The sequence below is a fragment of the Ictidomys tridecemlineatus genome, chromosome 4, assembly GCF_052094955.1.
Source record: "Ictidomys tridecemlineatus isolate mIctTri1 chromosome 4, mIctTri1.hap1, whole genome shotgun sequence".
Taxonomy (NCBI): domain Eukaryota; kingdom Metazoa; phylum Chordata; class Mammalia; order Rodentia; family Sciuridae; genus Ictidomys; species Ictidomys tridecemlineatus.
Window position 1 is genome coordinate 11,511,246 of NC_135480.1, and position 16,195 is coordinate 11,527,440.

The following is a 16,195-nucleotide window of genomic DNA, read 5'->3' on the forward strand; positions in this document are numbered from 1 at the left end:
CAGAGCCCAGTAACCTGAGCCCCAGGACAACTGCTTTGGACAGTGGCGTCCTAGGGCTCTGCCATGCTTGGGCGCCTGGGAACACGTGTACCCGCAGTTGTGTAGGTGGTGGGCGCGGCTGTTATGCCCCCGCTTCAGAGCCACCCACTCGTCTACCCAGCACACCTACCCATGGTCGCTGACCGGCCCTTCCCTCCTCCCCCCCGGCCTCTGCCTTCTCTCTCCTGCCTCCTCACACGCTGTGAGGCTGGAGGATACCAGGCCCCGGGGCTCCATCCCCAGCGCCGGGGAAGCCCTAGCTAGGTGGGGTAGCAGGGGACACACTGGCCCATCAGGACATAGGAGCCAGGCAGCCGTTAGTCCCAGGGTGGATCCCAGGCTCAGGGAAACTTGTGTCCACTCCGTGGCAAGCAAGGAAGGAGATCTGGTCAGCCTGGTTGTGCAGCGTCTGAAAGAGCCGCGCCAGCCTGTGGCCTCTAGCTTGTGGCCACCTTCCTGTCTGTCTTCCCACGTGGTTGTCAGGGTGCCCCCAGCGGCTCACCGTTAGACCCCTGTGTCCATCAGGAACCAGGTCCAGAGACAGTGACTGTGGAGCGGAGCCCCACCTGACCCTGGGCCCCACCTCTGCCCTACTCCTCAGTAGACCCCTGTGCCTCTGTTCCAGCTCTGCCGAAAGCCGTGCAGGCCCCGTCTGCCATCCTGCAGCCCCGGCAGCATCCCAACAAGATGCCTCTGCTGCTGCCCGAGTTGGGAAGGCCAGCCCTGTCCCCAGGACACAGCCCTCCTCCGGGGGCCCCAGGACCTCCTGCAGGAACCAGGACGACCCACCTGCCATCTCCCACCTCGCCACCACCCTCGTTCTTCCCTTCTGCTCCTACCCGGCTGCTCTCCACCCTGATGGCCACCCCAGGGCCTAGTGCCGCCCTGCTGAGGACCCCCAGGCCTCCCTCCTTCCTCCAGGGGGAGGTGGTAGGGACCCCTTCCTCACCAAGGGGCCCTGGGAGCCCGAGGCTAGCAGCCAGGCCCTCTCCCTGCTGGCACCTGGGAGCCGTGCATGAGTCCGGGAGCCACTGGACAGAGCCCAGGTGTTCCCAGTGCTGGTGTGAGGTGGGTGTGAGGGCTCCCTGGGCTGTCCTGGTGCCAGGTCTGGGGTCCGGTGGTGGCTGCAACTCCTGCTGTGCTTCCAGGATGGACAGGTGACCTGCAGAGAGGTGAGATGTGAAGCTGCTTGCTCCCACCCGATTCCCCCCAGAGACGGGGGGTGCTGCCCCTTGTGCACAGGTAAGAGCGGGAAGGACGCAGTTTGCCTTTTCCCTCCCCTGGCCCTCCTGCGGTCTTGCTGTTCTGCAGTTGTCCCTTACACTGGAATCACATGGAGGACCCTGTAAACCGCAGATTCCTTGCCCCGCCCCCTGATTAGCACATCTGGGGGCCTGGGACTGTGCACGTCTAACAAACTCCCAGGGGCTGCTGGGCTGGAGACCACTTTTATTTTATTTTATTTTTTGGTTGTTTTTACCACAGTACCAGGGATTGAACCCAGGGGTGCTTTACCACTGAGCTTACATCCCCAATCCCTTTTAAGTTTTTATTCTGAGACAGGGTCTCAATTGCCAAGGCAATAATGCCCTCTCCCTGCTCTCACCTGGGAGCCATACATGAATTTGATCCTTGAACTTGTGATCCTCCTGCCTCCAACTCTTGAGTTGATGGGATTACAGGCATGCACCACGGGGTCACGCTCTGGGGACCACACTTGGAGAAGCGCCTGGCTCTGCCATAGTGCCCCTCAAGAGGACCTGTTTGTCTTCTGGGCATCCTTCTTGAGCCTCACTAATTCACAGAGTGAGTCTCCAGACTCACCCGGCTGTCTCCTTCCCCTGCCTAACTCCTGCCCCTGGCTGGAGGAGCAGCTGTTTCAACTCCTGCACAGCCTGGGGGAGTGGCTTTGTCCAGCCCTTGCCCTGCATGCACAGGCCCTGGGTCCCATCCCCAGCACCGAACACCCCCAACCACTTGCAACTTTTTATTTACTTCCCATGGCTCGTGGGATAGAGACCCAAGCTCCTTCAACCGAGCTTCTCAAAATCTGCTTTGTACACAAATTGTCCAGATTCTTATTAAAATACAGTCTCCTTGTTGGTGGGTCTGGGTTGGGTCTGAGAATCTGCGTGTCTCTGAATCTCCGGGTGATATGATGCTGAGGTTGCTGGGCCTTGAGCACTTATAGAGTTTTCCCAAGGGGGTTGGGAATGTGGCTCAGTGGTAGAGCCCTTGCCCAGCATGCCCTGGATTCAATCCCCAGCACTACAGGAAAAAAAAAAAAAAAAGTCTTGCCAAGGTTGGACATGGAAATATAAGTTCACTTATTTTACTGATTTTCTTAATGACATCTTTTACTATGTCCTTACTGGGTACTGAGCCCCGGATGTAAAGTACTGGGGCTTATCTGCAAGCTTATCCTAGCTTGCAGATCCTTCCAAGTCTCCCACTGGGTGATGTCTCCATTCTGTGGTGGAAGTGTCAGAGTTCAGGGAGTTCTGGAGAGGCAAAGCGTCGTGTCCAGGGTCACCCAGGTAAACTGAGCCGGCAGGCTAGGTGTGAGCGCAGGGCTGTCCTTTGTCTTTCCTCCCTGATGGGGATAAGACACTGCAGTCTTAAGGCAGTTGTGGCTTTACCAGATGTGAGTGGACCCTCCCGGAGCCACCAGAGAAGCTGATCCTTGCAGATGGCAATAGGTAGAGCCCCAGGGTTCCCCTGTTGTTCCACAGTGTAGGGACCCTGCATCTGCCACTGCTGAGACATCCAGGTGCATTAGGCCTGGACCTCATTTCCTGTCTGAGGAGGGCTTGAGCCCCTCCTGTTTGTCTTCCCCAGGCTGCTTTTACAGTGGCGCCGTCAGAGCGGAAGGCGACGTGTTTTCACCTCCCAACGAGAACTGCACGGTCTGTGTCTGTCTGGTAAGCGGCATCAGATCCCAGAAGGCTCCTGTGTGTTTTCTTAACCTTTAGGGGTTTCAGAGGAAGGGGGAGAGCCCAGATGTTCAAGGTAAGTTTGTGCCCCAGGAGGGAGGGTGCCCAGGCTGTGGATTTTGGTCGGAACCTGCAGCGTCCAGCCCGGAGACTGCAGGGCGCTGGGAGGAAAGAGCCACCAGGCGAACAGGGTCCATCTGTTCGGAAGGGACGGGATGAAATTCCCTTGGAAACTTCCCCTCCAGGGAGCCTGTTCTCTCCAGGCAAAATATTTGCCAGCACAATCAAAGGTGTTCGGTTTGGGAGGGAGAAAGCTCAGGACCACTCTGGGTTTGTCCAGTGTACTCTGCTTTAGGCGCTCCACGCCTGCAAGGATGGTTATTAAGTGCCTACTGTGTGCCAGAGTGCTGTCGTGCGTATTTGATCATGAGCACCCACTGTGTGCCGCATGGGTGTCTTTCATCTGATCCCTTGTCTGGGGTCCCCGAGGCCAGCTTTACCATCCCTCTGCTACAGATGCAAAGACTGTAGCAGATGTATCCGCCCTTGGCATTGGGAAACATCAGAGCTAGGATCTGAGCTGAGGTCTGAGTGAGTCCTAAGTCCAGCCCTGTCCACCAGCCCTCACTGCCACCCTCTGACTGTCTTTAACAGTGGGTTCTAACCCAGCACGAGGTACACGGCTGTAATCATGCATCTTGGGAGGCTGAGGCAAGAGGATCATGAGTTCAAAGCCAACCTCAGCAATTTACTGAGGCCCTAAGCAACTCCGTGAGACCCTGTGTCTAAATAAAACAAAAAATAAGGCTGGGGGTGCAGCTCAGGAGTCGAATGCCCCTCAGTTCAATCCCTGGTACTCTCCCCCGCCACAAAAAAAAAAAATCGGCTTGTGGACTGGCATCTATGGTGGGACTGGAGCGTAAGGTCAGGGGTGTCTGAACAGTGGCCAGCACCCTGCACTGAGCTCTTCCTGTATACCTAACACACGGTGGCTGAGCGTAGTGGGTGACCACATCGTGTACATCGAGAAGGAAGCAGGTTCCACCCATCTCACAGACAGGGAGACTGAGGCTCAGAGAGGTGATGTACTTTGTCCAAAGTCCTGTCGGTGGAGGGGCAGATGCTGGAACTCACGTCTGGTTCATTCCAAAGTTGGGGGCTTTTTTTTTTTTTTATATATATAGAGAGAATTTTTTAATACTTATTCTTTAGTTTTTGGTGGACACAACAGCTTTATTTTATTTTTATGTGGTGCTGAGGATCGAACCCAGCGCCCCGCGCACGCCAGGCGAGCACACTACCACTTGAGCCACATCCCCAGCCCCCAAGGGCTTTTTGATTTTAACTTTAAATTAAAAAATTTTGTTCTAAAATTCAGTTCTTTGAAGAGCTGGTAAGAGCACTCCGGCCCAGACTCAGGTGCACGGAAGGTGAGGGGAGGTCTCCTGCCCTGTGGGAGGGCCCTGTGTGCTCCACTGCCCGGTCTCCCTACAGACCTTCTGCTGCGAGCCTGTTTGTGCCTCTTTGCTCTCCGTTCCCTTCTGGCCTTTCTTGAGAAACCACATGTCTTGGAAAGGGGCGCCTTCTGAGTCCCACCATAACAAACACAGGAGCGAGTCTCTGTGACCATGCGACATTTGAAGTTCTCAGGTGGCGTCCCCTGGACAGCTCTCGTGATAGAAAGGTGTGGTGGGAGAGGCATGAGCTGAACTGTGACGGGCCCGGAGGTGGCAGAACCCGCACATCCTCCTTCCCTCCCCTCTCTTTCACCGCCTCAGGCTGGAAACGTGTCCTGCATCTCCCCCGAGTGTCCTCCTGGCCCCTGTGAGACCCTCCCGCAGTCAGATTGCTGTACTTGTGTCCCAGGTTAGTGACTCTCTTGGAGATGCGCTTTTCTCTGTGTGCAAGGAGGGGTGTCTTTTGAGTGTGTGTTGGGTTGGGGGAGGAAAGGAGATGGGGAGAGAGTGGCTTCTACTTTAGAAATTCAGATGAGTGAAGCATTTCAATTGCCCTCTTTTACTAAGCACCTATTATATGCCCAGTGGTTCGGTGGTTTGGATGCTGGACTGTGCTCAGAGCCAGGCCTGCCCCCTGCCCTAGGAAGCACCTTCAGGGCAGGCAGGAAGGGGTTTGCATCCACCCTTGGCATTGCTCCTTGGCTATTGTGGAGGGATCTCTGTGTACCCACTAATGAGCTAGTCCTTTTTTGGGAGGGAGGGAGTACTGGGGACTGAATTCGGGGGCACTCGAACCCTGAGCCCCATCCCCAGCCCTATTTTGTATTTTATTTAGAGACAGGGTCTCGTATCTTTGGTTGTATACAAAGTATATTCACACCATTCGCGTCTTCACACATGTACTTAGGGTAATGATGTCCATCCCATTCCACAACCGGAGACGTGAAAAATTGTGCTCTATATGTGTAATGTGAATTGTAATGCATTCTGCTGTCAGGTATAACAAATTAGAATAAAAAATAAAATAAGAGAGGGAGAGAGAGAGAGAGAGGAGACAGACAGACAGACAGACACAGGGTCTCACTGAGTCACTTAGTGCCTCAGTTTTGCTGAGGCTGGCTTTGAACTCCTGATCCTCCTGCCTCAGCCTCCCGAGCCACTGGGCTTACAGGCCTGTGCCACTGTGATTCTGTCAGTTTTTAAGTTGTGACTTTTGTGCCTGGGGCTGGGGGCCGGTGGTGCAGGTGGTGCCAAGTGGGACCCCAGGCCCCTGCCCACATGCCCCTCTTCCTCGAGCTGCCCAGCCCGAAGGCCTCGGGCCACTTCTCCCTCTCTCCCGCAGTGAGGTGCTATTTCCGCGGCCGTTGGTACGCAGACGGGGCAGTGTTCAGTGGGGGTGGTGACGACTGCACCACCTGTGTCTGCCAGGTAGGTGGCTGAGGTGGCAGGGAGGGGGCGGGGCCGCCAGGGGTTTACCCAGGATGCTGTGACGGGGAAAACCACCACGAGGGACCCAAAGGGAGACCGAGGCAGCAGGGCCACTCCTCCCCCAGCCCCAGGCTCCTTGAAGCACTGCCCTGGCAGAGCCCCCAGCCTAGGCGGGCGTGGCCAGGTCACCAGCACCGGAAGCCTTCTTGGAGGGGGGGATGCTGAGTGGGGACCTGAAGGGGACAGGAGCGGAGGGAGGGCCGTGCCAGGCAGGGGGTCACCTGGCCGAGGGAGAGGTGGAGCAGCACAGAGTGAAGGGGAGCAGGCGGCTGGCTGGGGTCGTGGAGGCTGGTTCTAGGCCAGACTTGGTCAGACTGGGGCCTGCTGACTCTCTGGCTGCAGAGGAGCGTAGATGGGGGCCGGAGAGGAGGGCAGTGGGGGCTGCGGGAAGGGCCCAGCTTGGGCTGGGGGGCGCCCTACCAGCCCTGTCTGCTCCCCCCGGGGTCCAGCACTTCCCCGTGAGCGGGGAGAGCAGTGGCCACCCGCCAGCCTCTTCCTCAGCCCCCAGGGGCGCAGGAGGGAGCTCCCTCACGGCCATGCCCTGGGCTCTCTTCCAGAAGGGGGAGGTGGAGTGTTCCTTCACACCGTGTCCAGAGCTCGACTGCCCCCGAGAGGACCGGTGGCTGGGTCCTGGGCAGTGCTGCTTCACCTGCCGGGAGCCCACGCCCACCACAGGTGAGGCCCCGGGGGGGGGGGGTGGCGCAGGGCTGGGGTGCCCAGGGAGGAGTGTGGCTTCTGCTGCCAAGACGGGTAGTGTGCGACTGTGTGTTTGTGGATTTGTGCTGGTGTCTGGGAATAACTGTGTGAAAGTGTACCTGTGAGTGTGTGTGTGTGTCCGTGAGTGTGAGGGGTCCTCCGAGGTGGGACGGTGCTGTGGGTCCCCAGGGCAGTCCTGCCCACTCCTTCCTCCCTCACTGTCCCCCGCCAGGCTGCTCTCTGGACGACAACGGGGTTGAGTTTCCGATTGGACAGATCTGGTCACCTGGTGATCCCTGTGAGTTATGCATCTGCCAGGTGAATGACAACCTGCTCGCCTTCAGCTGCTTTACCCGCTGTCCCGCCGCCTCGCCCAGAGGAGCTCCCCGACCCCCAGAGGCAGAGCCAGAAGGGCTGTTCCTGTCCTGGGGACAGTGCACTCGGCTTATTCAGGGAGCTGCTGCCCCTGGGGTCAGACTTAGGAGCCCTCCCAGAGGGTGGCCTGGGGCGTGGCTGGCTGCGGGCACCGGGCAGCCCAGGCCATGCATGCTGCTGTCCCTGTGAAGCAGGTCGTGTTCCTGTCCACGAATCCCGTGCCCTCCCCTAATCAGAAGAGGTTCAGGAGAAGGTGCGAGGTTAGAGAGTCAGATGGACAGAAGCACAAACTCAGCTACTTACCAAGAAATGCGGCTGTTTCAGCCCCTGGTTTACCTGCTGGGCCCCTTGCCACTTTAAAACAACTGTGGGTCCCTGGGAGTTTGATTTCTCCAACTGAGGTCCATGCCCCAGCAGCGAGGAGGGGCTCGCTGGCCCCCGAGGGACATGCAGTCCCCAGCCCCTGCCCACATCCCTGGAGGCAGATTCTGCCTTTTAACCTCCAGGTGATCCTGCGCACAGCCTCCGAGGTGCCTGAGGCCTTGCAGCTGGCGCACTTCGCTGGCTGCAGTGCAGGAAAGTCCGTCTCACGCCTCTTCTCTCCCCTAGGAGCCTTCGTCACTCCTTTTACAAGAGGGTGAAATAAAGGGTCATAAACATTCAGATTCTTGAAAAAGAAAAAGGAAAAGAAACCTTGTCTGGCATTTTTGTCTTCTGAAATAGACATTTCCGGCTGAATGGTTTTCTATAAAAATAGGGTTTTATGGTACTCGATAGGGTTGGGGGGAGCCAGGGATCCAGGGAAACGCTGAGAGAAGAATTTGGAAGGGGGCGATGGCGCGGCCTCTGGCTGCCACTGCAGAGGGACAGGAAGCCGGGGAGACTGAAGTCCCAGCTCTCACCTCCCCTCTCCTGAGACACGCGAAACCTTTCAGGAAGGCTCCTGTCACTCTGCCTAAGCAGTGATCCTCTCTGGGGGGAACTGCCACCTCCCAGCTGCATCCTGGAGCCCTCAGGGCAAGCCATGGCCAGTGTGCAGAGCTGCCTCTTTGGGGCGGGAGGCAGGGCCTGGAGTCCAGGTGGGTCTTGGTGAAGTTGCTCCTTCCTTCAGGCAGATGGCTCTGTGAGCTGCCGGACGACAGACTGCGTGGACTCCTGCCCTCACCCCATTCGCATCCCCGGACAGTGCTGCCCAGACTGTTCTGCAGGTAACTCCTGGCCAGAGCCCCCCCCCCCCCAGGCAGCGATGCACAGGGGGAACCAGTGCCCAGGCCCCTCTGCACTGAGCACCAAGAAAGCCTCCCAGCAGCCCCGTGGGGCAACCCATTATACAGATGAGGAAACTGAGGCTCCTAGAAGTAAGCAGGTGCAGTCTCGGGGTGCTGGGGGAAGAACCAAGGAGACTCAGGGCTTATGGCCTGGGTGGGGCCACACAGGAACTGTATCTGCTAAATAATTAGAGATTCTACGAGAGGAAATAAAAATGAGGCTGGCTTTCTTAATAGTAATTTTTACATTTTTCATAATCTCAAAATTAGCAGTTGCAGAAATTTAAGAAAATAGAGAAAGAAAAAAAAGAAAAAGTTCCACCCGGGCTTGGTGGTGCACGCTAGAGGCTCTGGAGGCTGAGGCAGGAGGATTGCTAGTTCAAAGCCAGCCTCAGCAATTTAGCAAGGCACTTAGCAACTCAGTGAGTCCCTGTCTCTAAATATAAAAAAGGGCTGGGGATGTGGCTCAGTGGTTGAGCACTCTTGGGTTCAATCCTCAGTACAAAGAAGAAAAGTCCCATCACCACAGTGAACCTTAAGTTTACACACATACACACACACACACACTTAACAGATGTGTGCTAGGTGAGTGTGTTCTTCCAAAGTCTTTTCCTACGGTTCTGCCACCTGCGGTCATGTTTACCAGTCACGTGATGACTTTCATCATGGTGGAGTCTTAGACTGAGCTTTGGGGGTGCAGGAACCAGAGGCTGTGGTATGGGGTTTGGGTTTGGCTGAGTGGGGAAGGGCAGGGACCTCCTGTCTCCCAGGCTCTCCTTCTGATGCCCTCTGGCCTCTCCCCACAATCTGGGGTGACAACACTGAAGGCCAAGGCCTGTGACCCCTTGCCAAATCCAGCGCAGCAAAAGTCAACACCAGTTCCCCAGGGGTGTTTGTCACTGGCCTGACCCCCAGGGCACCGCACAGGGAGGCGCATGTCCTACACGTTGTTATCCAGATAAGCTTCAGACCTTTGCCCTGGCTGGGGGCCCGGTCACCACATCCACACCCCTGGCTGCTGCTCACCACGTGCTCTGTCTGGCAGGCTGCACCTACATGGGCAGAATCTTCTACAACAACGAGACCTTCCCGTCGGCGCTGGACCCGTGTCTGAGCTGCATCTGCCTGGTACGGGCCACCCTTCCCCGACCCCTGGCTCTGAAGTGCCCCAGCCACCGACACCAGCTCCTGACTGCAGAGGCCAAACTCAGAGCCCTCTCCAAGAAGGGTCACTCCTGGGGCCTGGTGAAAGACAGCTCCCTCCAGCCTGCCCAGGGTGAATCATTAGCCAGAACCAGGGAACTATTTTAAGCCCTGGCTGGGGGATGTCCTCTGCTTCTGGGCTACCAGGGAGTGTCTGGGGGCTGGTTCCTTGCAAGTATGAAATGTGGCCCAGGGACTCTTGCTGGAGTGGTCAGGAACACAAACTGTTTCAGAGTCTTTTAAACAAGCATTTGAGGCCTCCCTGTGCGCCAGTCCCTATTCTAAGCCCTAGCGATGCATGACTCAGGCCTGTAATCCCAGTGACTCTGGAGGCTGAGTCAGGAGGATCGCAAGTTCAAAGCCAGCTTCAGCCACTTAGCGAGACCCTAAGCAACTCAACAAGAGACTTGCTCAAAATAAAAAATAAAAAGGGCTGGGGATGTGGCTCAGTGGTTGAGTGCCCCTGGCTTCAATCCCTGGTATCAAAAAAAAAAAAAAAAAAAAGAGAGATGCATGAACCCAGTGAATCCAAGAGTTCATGGCACCGCACTTCATTCTTTCTAAAGAGAGAACAGAGGCACCAAGTCCTTTGTTCATGATTCCACAACTAGTAAATCAAGATGCAGAGCTCCGAGCCCCAGCCTTCTCTCTTGGGGACCTATGTGTGCACACCCCGAGCCATCCTGCCTGGTCGACCCACACGGTCTAGTTTAGTACTTGGAAAACAGAGGGGGAAAGCGCTTACAGCCACCTAGAGTGTCTTGGGTGTGGGTGAGCCTCAGCTGGGGTGCACGGAAAGCAGGTGTGCAGAAAGCTCGAGAAGCCAGGTACACACACAGGGGCCTGAGAGACCAACCCTCGCTGGTCAGCCACATCTGTCCACAGCCACATGCTGCAGGGAGCTTTGCTTCTGGCTGTTTTCTTCCCTATTTTTTTTTTAATTTAAATTTTTAGTTCTTTGTGGTGCTGGGGGTGGAACCCAGGGTGCTGCACATGCCAGGCCAGCGCTCTGCCCGAGCCACAGCCCAGCCCTTTGGGGTCCTTGGTGACCCCCTTTCCTGGGAAGTTCATGCATCCATTCAATAGACGCCTAGCAGTAGATGAACCTGTAGACCAGCCAGGCCTTGCCCTTGTGGTTGTGCGTTCTGGCAGGAAATGGATTCTAACCAAGTGTCTGCCACCTCGGCCATCCCCAGCGCACCCCGCCCCGGACGGCTCCCCCACGCTGGCTGCTCCGCTGGGCACATGGCACCTTCTCAAGTGTCCCCTCCGCTGCCCTCTGTGAAGGGCCTGGTGTGTTTTCTTGTCCTGCAGCTGGGCTCGGTGGCCTGTTCGCCAGTGGACTGCCCCATCGCCTGCACCTACCCTTTCCACCCCGACGGCGAGTGCTGCCCGGTGTGCCGTGGTGAGTGCGGGCCGAGTGGGACGAGCCGCCTGTGCCCGAGGCGCCCAGGTCGCCCTGGCTCTTACAGGCCTGTCCCCTCTGCCTTGCAGACTGCAACTACGAGGGAAGGAAGGTGGTGAACGGCCAGGTGTTCACCTTGGACGATGAGCCCTGTACCCGCTGCACGTGCCAGGTGAGCTGGCCCGGGCCTCGCTGCTCCTGGCCACGGGGAGCCCTCGAACCAGCCGCTCGCTCTTCAGCCCTGGTTGACTACCCGGACCTGGGGTCTGGCCATCTCCTTCTATGGAAGTCCAGACAGGGACCTGGCTGTGGGACCCCACGGCTGGCGAGGGAGGCTCCCGAGGGCTGCTCTGGGTGGGCAGGACGCACCGCGCTGCTTCATGGGTGTCCTTCTGCTCCCACAGCTGGGCGAGGTGAGCTGTGAGAAGGTCCCTTGCCAGCAGGCCTGCACCGACTCTTCCCCGCCCCCCGGGGACTGCTGCTCCTCCTGCCCAGGTAAGCGGCTCTGGGTCCTGGAGTCCGCCATCATCCTCTTCCTCTCCATTCTCAGAAGCACAGATCTTAGAAAGGTCTGTGGCTGAGAAACCCAGGCTCAGAGAGGGAGCATGGCTTGCCCAAGGTCACACAGTAGTGGAGGCTGGCCTGTGCCTCGCCAAGCATTCGCTATACCCCACTATGAGGGGCCACCGGGCATGTTTGTTTGCTTATTTCCTGTTCTTTTTTTCTTCTCCATTGTCTCCTTCCTCAGTCTCTTCCTCTGCTTTCTTCCTTTTATTCTTCCTTTTTTAAAATGGGGTAGTAGGGATTGAACCCGGGGATGCTGTACCCCTGGGCTACGTGCCCAGTGTAGCTCAGGCGTGTGTAGCTTAGGTCTCACTCGGTTGTCCAGGTTGGCCTCACACTTCTTCCGGCCTCAGCCTCCCAGGTAACTGGGACTTTTCTTCCTTATTTAAATCATTACTTGGGAATGGAGTCAGGTTTGTGGGACAGTCGTTGCCGGCATGTGAATGAGGACTCATTCTGTGTTGGGCTCTTCCAGTGTCCACCTCCCCTCTTGGTGGTAGCCCCCTGAGATACATATTATTAGCATCCCCACCTTTGCCAGGTGAAGAAACTGAGGCACAGAGAAGTGATGTGATTTGATCCAGGTCACAGTGGGTGGTAGAGCCAGAATTTCAGCCTTCAGTAAATGCTTCTCAGCCACTATAAGGTATTGATTCCTGAGAATTATTGCCTCATCTATCATCTTCCCCTGTTAGAGTATGTATTTTTAAATTTTTTGAGATAGGATTTTGCTATGTTGCCCAAGAGGTCTCTGCAAGCATGCACGGCAGCACCTGGATCGTCCATATGGATCTTTTTTTGTGTAGTTATAAACAGGAGATGATGATGTACATGATTCTCAAGTATTGATGTTGCTCACAGCTGACCATTTAAAAAAATTGTAAAATACGGTAGTCCCTCCTTACCCATAGGAGATACTTTCTAAGTCCCCCTTTGATGCCTGAAACTGTGAACAGTACTATGTGCAAACTCTGTGATACTGTTGATTTGATAACGGAGGTTGCTAAGCGATGAACAGGCTGGTAGCATATACAGCATGGATACGCTGGATGAGGGAATGATTCACATCTCAGGCTAGGCCTAGTGAGACGATAGGAGATTTCATCATGCTACTCAGAATGGTGTACAATTTCAAGTGTATAAATGGTTTACTTTTGGAATTTTCCACTTAAAATTTTGGGACAGTGGTTGACCATTGGTAACTGAACATGCAAGAACACGACCTTGGATGGGGGGATCACTGTATTCCCTTGTGTTGCTTTGCCTACCTTCTGCTGACATTTCTGCATATTCTCTCAAACTGTTTAGGCCTTTTTTCCCCCCTGTGGTTCTGGATGGAACCAGGGCATTGCTCATGCTGGGCAAGCACTCCACCACTGAGCTACACCCCAACCACGTTCAGAATTTTAACTTTTCCAACTTTCTGTGTCCACATGAAGTACCTTAAATGTGGCTGCTTTTAACATTTTCTGAACTTCTAGGAACAGTAGATTTTTTCATGAGCTTGTGGGCCTGAATGTCTTTTTATAAAATATCTGTTGATGTCCTGTAGCCTTCTGAAGGATGCTTTCTGATGTTCGGGCAGCTTCTTGGGTCTGTGGTGCTGGCCACACCACGGAGCCAGTGGGTCCACGAAGTTGGGAACTGCGGGTAGTTGACAGAGTTTACTTCATTTTAACCTCCACATACTCCTTTGCAGGCAGATAGATGTCATTCCCCTGGCTTTCTAGAGTCACTGGTAGGGAACGTGCCAGGCAGCATACTGAGCATCTTGCTCGTGTTGCCTTATTGAACTGACGGCTCCTGGAACGTTCTGGCACGGCGGCACTTGTGATCTCCATTTTGCAGATGGGAGACTGAAGCTCAGTTGGTGGCGTTGGACTCAAGCCCAGGGCCCTCTCTCTTGCCTTACCCTGGGCTCCTCTGCTCTCTGAACTCCATGTGGGGAAACTGAGGCCCGAGGAGGCGATGGACGCAGCCTGCCCCTTGGCCTGGAACTACGTGTAGCCTCCGCTGCAGGGTCCCCACGGGCCTCTTCGTGACCAGAGCACCTCGAAGGGAAACAGCTTCTGATCGAAGTAGAATAGGAATTGCTTCCTTTCCACCATTTAAAAATAATACAGCAGATTTCTTTGAGATATGATTCAGAGACCACAAAGTTCACACATTTCAGGTGGTTTCCAGCTGTTCACAGAGCTGTTAACCACCCTTGGGATGATTCTTAAACGTGCTGGAGGGCGTCCATCTTCCCATCACACCTTTCTTCAGGGTTCTTCTCCTGCCTTTCACCCTCTGTTTTCTTTTTGTTTAGCCACCTCCTTCCCTATCTTTCTCCCATGTGCTGAGCCATTGTGGTGTACCAGCCTCTTGGTCAAGACTTAAAAAAAAATTTCTCTTTTCAGTGCTAGGGATCAAACCCGGGGCCTTTCTTGCACATGCTGAGCTGTATACACATATATAGCAAAATGGAGCGGGAAATACGGAGTTCCCTCAGACCCCCGGCTCTGTAACCTCCCACCCCCGTAACCTCCCACCCCCGCCTCCCTGACGTCAACGTCCCACACCAGAGTGGTACATTTGTTGTCATCCGTGAACCCACGTGGTCACGGCATTACTACCCAAGTCTATAGTTTACATGAGGGTTAGGCCGAGACTCCTCTGCACCCTTTCATCAGTTTAAGTCCTTGTTATTGTGCCATTTTGCAGATCAGAAAATGGAGGCCCAGGGAAGGTATGTGCAGGGTCGCACTGCAAATCCTGGCAGAGCCACTTGGATGAACTGCCTCCCTCTATTCGTGTCTCTGGTGGCAGAGGCTGGCTGGTCCTCCCCAGGTGGACTGAGTCCCCCTGGAGGACAGAGCATGGGTGTCTGTCCCCATGTGTCTGGAGCCTCCTTGGCCACCAGAGAAACCCTGTACAGTCTGTTTCTCCCTCTTCTCTCTAGATTCCGTTTTTCCTCTGGGAGAAACGCAGGGGCTCACCCCTCATGGCGACGTGGTATTGGGCAAAGCCGCTCGGAGTCCCCGCGGAGACACCCAGGTGCCCATCAACTGCAGCTCCTGCCTGGCGCCCCCACCGGCAGCCCCTCCAAGGCCAGCGCTCCACCTCTTCCAGCTCCTCCGAAGAACGAACTGGTCCAACGTGCAGACTTCACCCACAGGCCCCTCAACAGCCCAGGCCTCGCCCTCACCCCCTCTGAGGCCAGGGCAGCCCAGAGCCTCCCCGTCCCCTGGGCCCTCCCCAGGGCCTTCCGCCCCTTCAGAGCCCTCCACTCTACCTCCAGCCTCTTCAGGGGCTCGTCGGCCACCTCCTGTCACTCCCGAGCGCTCCTTCTCAGCCTCCGGGGCCCAGACAGCGTCCAGGTGGCCTCTGCCTGCCACCCTCTTGACTGAAGCGTCAGCACCTTCCACAGTGTCCCCTGGCCCCTCAGAGACCCCCACCACCTCCCTCAGGCCTCAGAGACTCTCTGCAGCCCTTGTGGCCACCACTCACTCTGGTTCCCAGCCGCCCACAGAGGGGACCTCAAGGGAGGAGGAATCCACCGTCTAAGCCGGTCACCACGCCTGAGAGACTCTGACAGAGAGCGTTGACAGTGGCCCAAGGAACTGCAGGGCAGCCCTAGGGGCAGACCTGGCAGGCGATGCCAGGGGTTGGCTCTCCCAGGGCTCCTGGTGGGGATGGGAACCCCAAGGTTGAACGTGACCTTGTAACTGAGAAGCATTCGGAACGTGCTGTAAGAATCACGTAGACAGTGGTCTCCGTGTCAGCATCCTCCTGGACCGCTCGGCTGCTGGGCTTTGGAGGAAGGTCGGGTTTGCCAAGCCTCCCTGGGAGGAGGAGCCACGGCCGCCTTCTCCTGGGTTCCTGATTAAAGGTGTCTGGTTCCCAGGCTTCCCCGCTCATTGGCATCTCGTCTGTGTGGAGGTGGGAGGTGAACTCCTGCTCCTGCCTTACCCCCTGCTGGGGAGGGACTCTTGCCCCACCCCAGGGCCTCTGAGGTTGGGGATTCCTAAGGGAGAAGGGGAAAGATGGAGGTGAGGGCTTTGCAGGTTGGGGCCCCTGGGAAGGCCCCTCTGATGGAGATGCAGGCAGGGGCCTTCCCAGCAGGACCTCAGTGGGCGGAGGAAGGGCGGGGAGGGAGAGCTGAAGTCTCAGCCTTTCCCTTCTGGAAGCCCGAGGCTGGGGTGGCCCTGCAGGGTTGTCCTGGGCTGGGGCAAGGGAATGGGGCTGGTGCCCCATTGGCGCAGTGGTTTTATCTGCGCTGTCCCAGGCGGGGGTGAGTCAGGCAGCTCTCTGCAGCCAGGGCCATGCACTCTGAGGGTCATGGCTGACAGCTGTCAATCACAACCTTTTGACCACCTTGCCATCATTGAAGGGCTGCTGAGACCCCTCTTCTTAGCCCTTCTATGGCCCGCTGCAACCCATTTCCCAGGGTGATGGGTCTGCCAGAGTGGCTCCTGGGTGTCCAGCCCAGGTGCAGCGGGTACCTCATCTCAGTATCCCTGGGATTAGTTCCAGGCCCAACCTCCTGGGAGGCTCAGGTCCCACGTAAATGGTGCCGCATTTGCTTGTAAGCTGTGCACATCCGTTTGTGTTCAATTCTAGATTACTAATAATACCCGATACAGGTGAATATCACATAAATAGTTGTTATTTGCTGTGCTGTATTTAGGGGAAACAACAAGAAAAAAAGTCTGTACGTGTTCAGTTTGGGTGCGATTTTTAAAAAAATATTTTTGATGGGCGGTTGGTTGAGTCTTCAGCTGT

The 16,195-nt window shown here is 56.1% G+C and overlaps 1 protein-coding gene across 3 annotated transcripts in view; it reads left to right on the forward strand.

Annotated features, from left to right (window-relative positions):
- Vwce (von Willebrand factor C and EGF domains) overlaps positions 1-15,330 on the forward strand; it is a 25,068-nt gene extending 9,738 nt beyond the window's left edge. Inside the window, exons 8-20 of one of the 3 annotated variants that reach the window (XM_078045922.1) lie at positions 665-1,107; positions 1,188-1,281; positions 2,878-2,960; positions 4,751-4,838; positions 5,772-5,857; positions 6,475-6,592; positions 6,846-6,911; positions 8,104-8,196; positions 9,302-9,384; positions 10,747-10,864; positions 10,954-11,036; positions 11,269-11,359; positions 14,373-15,330. In XM_078045922.1, coding sequence (XP_077902048.1) covers positions 665-1,107; positions 1,188-1,281; positions 2,878-2,960; positions 4,751-4,838; positions 5,772-5,857; positions 6,475-6,592; positions 6,846-6,911; positions 8,104-8,196; positions 9,302-9,384; positions 10,747-10,864; positions 10,954-11,036; positions 11,269-11,359; positions 14,373-14,977 — 2,051 coding nt within the window. In that variant the 3' untranslated portion in view covers positions 14,978-15,330. Of the gene's footprint in view, positions 1-664; positions 1,108-1,187; positions 1,282-2,877; positions 2,961-4,750; positions 4,839-5,771; positions 5,858-6,474; positions 6,593-6,845; positions 6,932-8,099; positions 8,197-9,301; positions 9,385-10,746; positions 10,865-10,953; positions 11,037-11,268; positions 11,360-14,372 lie in introns of all 3 variants that reach the window. The other 2 variants (XM_078045921.1, XM_040284249.2) reach the window with 2 other exon arrangements.
- Positions 15,331-16,195: the final 865 nt, after the last annotated feature.